The 8978-nt window shown below is 35.6% G+C and overlaps 1 protein-coding gene across 6 annotated transcripts in view; it reads right to left on the bottom strand.

Annotated features, from left to right (window-relative positions):
• Positions 1-8978, bottom strand: part of LOC106465749 (ATP-dependent zinc metalloprotease YME1 homolog) — a 174194-nt gene that overhangs the window by 31064 nt on the left and 134152 nt on the right. For all 6 annotated transcript variants that reach the window (XR_002612047.1, XM_022393673.1, XM_022393674.1 and 3 more), the window contains exon 16: positions 1516-1642. Coding sequence is in view for 5 of the 6 variants with exons in the window: in XM_022393673.1 (XP_022249381.1) it covers positions 1516-1642 (127 nt within the window). In the remaining variant the exon portion in view is untranslated. The remainder of the gene's footprint in view (positions 1-1515; positions 1643-8978) is intronic.

Genomic DNA, 8978 nt, shown 5'->3' with positions numbered 1-8978 from the left:
ATTTTTTGTGTGTGAAAGATTTGTAATGTTAACTGAAATACTGCAACATTTCCCGAAGGCATATGTACTATATTGTGAGTTATAAGTATTTAATCTACAAAGACTTTAAATGAGTACAAAAGGGTCACATGGTCAGTCAAATTGACCGATCCCATATTGAGAGAGTTAAGCCATTTAGGATAAGCAACTGTAATTCCATGATATAATATGCATTCATTCTAGAAAGAAAAAAGATCAATTTAGATTTTTCTGTATTTCTTTTATGGGGGTTACTAGGTCGATCAAATTGTCCAATACTGTTTAGTTAGAGTAGAGAAAATAACAGACAAAATATATAGTTTTACTTAAAACAAAAGTTTGATATCTATTTTGGAGGTTTTAGAGATTATTCAAATGAAATTTCACAACTTTCAGATAAATAAAAATATTTCTAATCTTAACATGAAAATCACTTTGCACTTGGAGCAGTCAACACTATGATTATATATATTCAGAGACAAATGTTTAGTAACATAATGAAAAAAACATAATAATAAAAATTCTTCATGAGGTATGCTCACAAGAAGTTTGTGCATTACATCAGTCAATACTGTAACATGAGCTACGTGGACACCAAGTGATTTACAACTTATGTGGCAGGATTATTAGTTAGGCCCAGTTTAAAGGGCAATACAAGAATAAAATTGAGTATAAACAGATGTATAATGTTACAAGTTTTAAGCTAGTTAGGATATACTGTTTCAATCTACACTAGAAAGAAAAAATGGAAATTTAAATTTATTTTATATTTTTATAGAGGTTACAAGTTCGATTAAACTGACTGAGTCCATATAGGGTTAGGGTACAAAAATTTAGAGATAAAATATAAAGTTTTATTTAACAAAAAAATTTATATTTAGGAGTTTATAGAGGTTACGCAAAAGAAATTTAAAAAATTTTCAGATGAAGAAAAGTATTTTTAATCTTAACATGAAAATCACTTTGCACTCAGAGCAGTTAACTCTCAGACTCCATATACTCATTTACAAATCTTTAATAAAAATGCTTGATTAAAAAATTATTTTTTGTGTAAAAAAACTTGTAATGTTTACTGAAAGTTTGTCATATTTTGCAAAGATACATAAAAAATATTAAAAGTTATAGTATGGATACTCTGATGGTTACTTTGTGGTTATTATCACTAAACTTCTTTTATAATTTTTTCTGTTTTTTGTCTTAGTACAAAGCCACATTGGGCTATCTGGTGTGTCCACCACGGGGAAATCAAACCCTGTATTCCAGCACTGTAAGTCCATGAACCTACCACTGTCCCACTGGGGGACTATTTTTAAAAAAATGTATAATTTTTGTATTTGTAAGAAATAGATATCTTATTTATGATAAATGAGAACGAATAACTGTGACTTTGGCCCCACAGTTGTGGCTGTCATTTAGCATATAAACAAAATATAAAGCACAATAACAGATTATGTTAGCAGTCCCAAACTTCATCTTTTTAACTTCTGAATATCTCACCTGAAGTTATCTTCTCTGGACCAAATATCAGTTCTTCTGCTGCCCTACCTCCCATTAAAGTATCCATTGTAGCTAACATCTGTGCCTTTGTGACATGGTAATGCTCTTTCTCTGGTATATAAGCTGTCTGAAAGAAAAAGAAGAGTTGGATAAATTTCATATAATCTTTCTGGGAGATTTTGTTTTTTAAAAAGTATCATAACACAAGTAAAGAATGTTAACAAAGATTATTCACTAGGACTACTTGGATGTATTGATGAGTTATAGTTTCTGAACAAATTATGTGAAACTGTATTTGTGTTATCTGAAGAAAAATGCAACTACATAACCATTTGTTTGGTATCATAAAAAAAAGCCAGATGTATGCCATGGTCATTTTATTAATTCATTTACACATATATGTATACATATAATTTAAAGATAAAAAGGCTCCTCTCTGCTATACTAAACTCTAAATAAAAAAAAATAAAATACACAAATCCAGCCTTTATCATTCAAATATTTATTAAGCCTTCTTAAGGACAACCATTCTGTTAGAAAAAATAAAAAGCTGTCTAAGCTGAAAATGATTCCTACCCTGCCAAAATTTATAGTTTCATCCCCTAGTCTTACATTCTCACCATCAAACACACTATCAATTCCCTTAACAATCTTAGCTCAATCAAATCCCATCTAACATTTTTTTCCCCAAGATAACATTTCAAAAATCATAATCTGTCCTTGTTATGACAACCTTTCTATCCCAGGTATCATTCTAGTAACCCTCCTCTGATCCCTTTCCAACAATTCAATGTCCTTTCTAATGTAAGGAGCCTAAGACTGTAAACAGTACTCCAGCTTAACCAGTAATCTATGTAATGACATTGTAACCTCTTTAGACTAGTATTCAATATTTCTGTACATATAACCTAAAATCATATTTGCTGTGCCACATTGCTTGGATGACTTAGAAGACTGATCAACCAGAACAACAAGAACATTTTCTTTCATAACACTGTCAAGATTATTCCCACTAAAATTATACTCACAATTCAAACTGTGATATACTGCATGCATTACCTTATATTTACTACAATTAAAAGCAAGCAGCTATTTATTTGCCCAACTTTCCATATAATCCTTGTGTAAAGCATCAGTTTCTTCCTCACAGCCAGCAACACCCAAAACTTAAATATCATTGGTAAATATCTTATCACATACAGTGTCCAATACTACAGGAAATTACTTAATAGAGCTTACAGAACAATGTGTTTTGAATAACATTTGGTATTTTTAATTTGACACTTTCTTGCATGTTTAATACACTGGCAAGACCAAGAAGTCAGGTTATATTGTACACAGTAAGATTCTGATGTAAAGTTATTCTCTTTCACAATGCATTATATCAATGTCCTTTCCACCAGCATGAACCAATACCCTTCAACTGTAACAGAATGAATATTATAATGTCAAGTCCATCAGTTTGGTAATAAATTATCATAACCTACTTCCCAGCTGCCTGAATCTGTTGTTCCTTCAATTCAGAAATAGAAATACATCTGAATGGTCCAGAAATAAGCATCCATATGGTGTCCATAACATAAAAGTCTGAACAATACAACTGATACGACAGAACAAGGATGTAGGAATACTGAAGAAAACTAGCATAAAAATAAAAAGAATTAGATTACGGTTTCATTTTGTTTGCTAATTTTAGTGCAAAACTACACAATGGATTTCAATGTTGTAAGTCTGTAAATTCCCTACTGACAAACCAGGGGACATAAAACTATTGTTAAGCACAAAGCTACAAAATTGACTACTTGTGTTTTACCCACCATGAGTATCAAAACCTGACTTTTAGTGTTATAAGTCCTCAGACTTATGACTGAGCCATTGGACTATAGAACATGAAAAACGTTTTCCAAAAAATGTATTATAGTACAATCATCAAATGTAAGCATGGAAGAAGTAAATTATCTGAAGTGTCCATCATGAATGTAATAGATCAAGTAAAATACCTCTCTAATATATACAATTAAAAAATCAAACATACACTTTCTAAAGCACAGCAACGTTAACATTTTCTTAAACTGAAAATGTATTTCTGATAGATACTTACTTCTTCTCACAAAAAGTTTTCTCGATTTATACTGTCCAGTATCGGTGCAAATTTTTCCTTGGCACTAGCCTTGATACTACCACTTACCCTCATGTATGTTAATGTGAAACATCTGCATATTAACATCCAAATGATTATGCAGCAACCCTCCACCTAAAGGAGTGTGACACTACCCCTATTGTAATCAGTGCTCTCTCTAATCTTGCAACTGTTAACCACATCGAGATTGGTCATATCCCACACCAAAAGTTGTGGGGGGGACAAGTGGGAAATGTGAGAAGAGGTAAGTATATATTGGAAATACATTTTCAGTTTAAGAAAATGATAACTTCTGATATAATAGCTTGAATCCTACACTGAACAGGTGGAGGGCTAGTGAAAAAATTATCATTCTTTACACCACTTATACTCATTGCCCATGAGTAAAGTGTTGCCAAACAGGTGGAATCAAAGGAAAATGGGACACCACTTTGTGTAGACTTGTTAGGGCACAACAGATTTTAAATGGGAGTTCAACCACATCCAACACCTGGAATTGAAGAGGGTCCTCTATCTTTCAACTCAAAAATGGGTATTGTTAAGGAAGAGGAGCTTCCATATCAATAACCTGCCCCTGCAGGCACACACCACCAACACCAGATTCACCAGGAACCAAAATCCAACCAACGGTAGGAAGGTGGAAGGCCCAGGTGGGAGTTCATCTCCAGTCCAAAATCTGGCAGCACTGGGAATTTGTGTCCAGTTCATGATAGGAGGTGGGGTACCAAATCTTACACCTGCGAAAAGTCATGCGTCTTGTCCAGCTTCAACCAACACTAGATCCACAGGGAACTGACATCCAGCAGACAGAAGGATGAGGGATAGCTATATGGGTTTGCATCTCCAGTCGAGAACCTAGCAGCACTGGAAATTTTTTGTCCAGTCCATGGTAGGAGGAGGGGATACCAAATCTTACACCTGCCAAAAGTCATGTGTCTTGTCCAGCTCCAAACAACACTAGATCCACAGGGAACTGACATCCAGCAGATGGTAGGAAGAGGGATAACTATATGGGTTTGCATCTCCAGTCCAAAACCTAGCAGCATTGGGCATTTATTGCCTAGTCTATGGTAGAAAGAGAATAACCATCCAAACACTTGTGAAGACTTGTGTGGCTGATCCAGCTCCAACCAACACCAGATCCCTGGGAACTAACATTAGGCAGATAGTAGGAAGGACGGTGCCTCAGCTTGAGGGACAAACTGCAATCTATATATACATATATGGTGGAGTGTTACATCCAACACCTAGCAGCATTAGGAATTATACATTAGGTTCATGGTAGGAATGACATCATGCCACCACCCTACTCAAAAGGTCAGGCCTCTATGGTCCATCACCCCAGTGGCTAAGAACTGGTAAGTGGCAAGGACTCCCATACTTCACTAGAAGGAGGGAAATAATACAATGGGTAAGCCAGAGGAATGCAGCACTAGAGACATTGCAATGGTTGACTGCAATACCCTATATTCAAAAGCAGAGCAATCACATTGACCGAGTGCATCATTCAAATCCTAGTGGTGTCTAGAATTGTACAGGAAGTTTGCAGTAGGACTAGCATCAAATGCCATGGATCATCAGAGATGAGCAGCGATCCTTGTCTCCTTTACCCATGTTAGTCTATGAGTGTGCAGTCCAGGACAAACATTTATGAAGCAAAAGACAAAGAGGGTACACTTACAAGTGGTCCTGCTGAACACCCCATCTCAATGGTTGGAGTAAAATGACTTGGATAAGTGTTAGAACATTGTATTTTGACAGCATTGAAAACACGGTGACAGAGTCGATCAACCAACACCTGGCAGCATCTGGAATTGTACATCAATTCCACAATGGGAAAACACTCAACATCACAATCATCTAGCATTGCATATAATCACAGGTTGTTCAGTGCAGATTTAAAACTAAGTATACTTAGTCATGCAACTTTCGCCACAGAGCAGAATCCAAGTATGTAACAAAGGCCCATGCAAAGAAAAGAAAATAAGAAAATGAAGGTAGGACTTACCTTTCATAGAGAAACAGGGGAGTGCAAAATAGCAACAAGATGTATGTGGAACCTCAAAGAGCAGTAAATGGCCACGTGATGGAGATAATGAAATGTAAAGCTATATGCAGTGGTCTACATGATGTCCTTCAAGGGAGGATGGAAATGTGTAGTTAGGGACATGGTAAGGTGAGAGATCTAATGGAAAGAAACCTGAAAAAGCTGACAATCATCATGAATCCAACCCATAAGAGTAATGGGAGAAAGATCACAGGTGAAATTAAGATTCTATGGAATAAACAGATTCAAGAACAACAGAAGGGAGCAGTGCATATCATATATTACTGGAGATCCTTGACCTGGCAAAGGAGGCAGGTGGGATTGGAACAATCATAAAGGTGGTATATAGAGGGAAGGGAAACAAGGAATGAGAGCTTTTAGAGTAGTCTACATTCCCAAAGAAAAGAGCCACTCGCACAGTAGAAGAAGGAGAGGATGAGATGCTGCATGCGAGATATTACATAGCTCTCAACCAAAGTGGAGAAGGTTGGGCTTGACTAAAGAGGGAGTTGAAAAACACACCAAGATGAACTAAGTATTGTGTAGATGTGAGAAAGATTTCTCCACTTTGACAAGCCAACACACCTTGGCAACTTCCTGGAGAGGAAACTGAGTATGCAAAACTGAGTCATCTTGTGAGGAAGCAAGAAGCCATTCATATAATGGTGGAAAAGAAGGTCTCTGGGATGAACCATGCGAGGAAAAGCAAAGGCCACTCAACAGAACACATACGAAGTGAAGGTAAGTTTGGATGGAACTACCCAAAATTGAAACACATGTCCATGATGAAAAAAGAGAGGATACTGTTAGGATGCAGGGGAAATTGAGATATACATCCAACACATCAACCTTCATCATCAACAAACTTGAAGTGAAAACACAAGGAAAAGCTAAGTACGACTCCATGGTGAACTTGGGAATGACGAGGAAGCAGTTCAGTGATGACAGGTTGATGATCAGGTGCCAATCCCAAGTCCTTTTGGGAAAAACAAACAGATGAGAGTACAGTCTCAGACAAGAAGGATCTCCTCATCTGATGGCATCCTTGGGAAGTAAGGCCCGAACCACCTCTGAAAGATGTTGGCAAGAATGGGATCCCAACAAGGAGGGAAGGAAATGGAAGTGAAAGACAATGGGGGAGAGGAAAGGAAGTGGAGGAACAGACCTTTGGAGACAAAGTTCAGAACTCATGGATCAACTACAAAGGACCTCCAAATGTGGGCAAAGTAAAGGTGTTTGGCCTACAGCGGCCCTGACCCAAGAACATAGTTACCAATACTGGATGCCCTGAAAATAATGCCTGTCCATATATCTACGGTGAAGAACAGATGCCTGAGCAGCTGTAACTGGTAAAGGACAGGAAGAGGCCAAGACATCAGGATGGGAATAGGTTGATAGAATAAATGAGATGCCAAGGATGAAAGAGAGGTATGCAGACAGGCTGACTCAACTCCAATGAGTCAGGGATACCCCCTAAACACCTTTTGTTTCAAAAAAGGTGCCAAAGAGAAAATGGCATCTTGACTGAGAAGATCCCAACAGCAGAGCAGCCATGTCTGTAATGTCAGGGTCAAAGAGGAAAAGGGTGATGGTTGCAAAAAGGAGATTCTAAGTATTATTTAAACACCCATCAGGGGAATGATAAACAGCCTCAGATAAAAGGTGAAGGGAGGATAAGGAATATAGAAGAGTTGTCAGAGCAAGATGAATATGGGAAAACTGCGATTGGGAAAAGGTAATCAAAGTATCAAGGTTTGATTCCCATTGACCCTCTCCAGATGGGCCATGGGTCAAAGGCCATGTTATTGCATTTGTTGACTCTCATTCACAATTTTATTGAACTACTATTTCATGATCTTATGTCAGTAAGTTTGGTATCAAACTGTAGATTATAATTCAAATTTTAGTGTTATACATTATTTAATTTCTTATTTAAAAATAAATAAAAAAGAAACAGTTAAACATCGATTTTTATGTGTCTTGTTACCACTGTTGATTGCAGCACTAATTCAAATTAGATGTTTGTGATGTCAAAATACTAAATCTATAGTTTCGTACAAATTAGGAACTCAAACTACTGAGATTGACAAAGTAGAATATAAAATAAGAACCTCTTTATCTTTTCTTTTTTGTTGAGATATTGCTCATATACTGAATCAAACACAGTGGCCCTCCTGCCCACCTCTTTCCATTTTTGGAAATGCTTCTTTATATACACTTACTTCAATATATGACATGTGAATAACCAATTCAAAAGCTCAGAATGTCCCCCTAGTGGTCTTCTCAGCCATTCTTACATGTTATTGTTTTAATCTCATTCTTTTCACACAAGATTTCAAGGGAAGAAGGTAAGTTTAGTGAGCTCAAAATTTAATAATTTTTATATTTATTTCCAAATATTTTTATGCACATACACAGCATTTCTTATTAATACTAGAAATAAATGACCTTATAACACCAAAATGTTGTTTATACTTAATTAGACATTGAACATTTTGCTTTACAGTTTCTTCAGGAGCATTCATTTAAACACAAACTAAAACGAACAATACAAAGCTTCAAATTATTTAAATAATAAATTGATAATTCTCTGTTTAGAAAATAATATAATTCATCACTTGACAGATGAACACCTTGTCCTTCTATTGGTTAGAAGTAATATAGTATTAAACATATCCTATTAACAAATCCAGAGAGAGAGAATGCAACAGGTGAGTGTGGCAAGAGGGGTATGATTTTCTATTTGATGTCTCTATAACCAAACAAGATTGAAGGCTACAAAAATTATGCTTTGTCTGAGCAATGATGATTTGATAATGAGTAATTTACATTAAATTTTGTATTTATTGGAGGGGTGGTGAATAAATTACAGAAGAGGGTATGTCTACAGAAAAAAATTCACATTTCTCACACTAGGGAAAATACAGGATTTTCTTGTAAATATTGCCTTATATAATTAAGATCTTAAAACTTGTATACTATTACAATATGAATTATTAGCTAAAATTTTATGCTATACTAATTGGTATAACATAAACAAAAAGTAGTTGAATTAAATTTTGAATGTAAGTCATTTAAAACCTTGTGACATGCACAGTAAAGAATGCCCATGCAGGGAGGGTTAAACAGTAACATACATACAGATTAAACATATGTATTAAAATCATAAATAATATTCAACGTTAAACTGGTACACAATAAAAAACATTTTATTTAGGCCTTTCTATGGCCTTCAAAAAGTTGACAACTCTACATGTTTCGACGTTACAACGTCAT

Source organism: Limulus polyphemus, unplaced genomic scaffold (assembly GCF_000517525.1).
Source record: "Limulus polyphemus unplaced genomic scaffold, Limulus_polyphemus-2.1.2 Scaffold2038, whole genome shotgun sequence".
NCBI classification, from domain to species: domain Eukaryota; kingdom Metazoa; phylum Arthropoda; class Merostomata; order Xiphosura; family Limulidae; genus Limulus; species Limulus polyphemus.
Note: the sequence above shows the minus strand (reverse complement) of the source record. Positions and strands in the feature narration are given on the sequence as shown.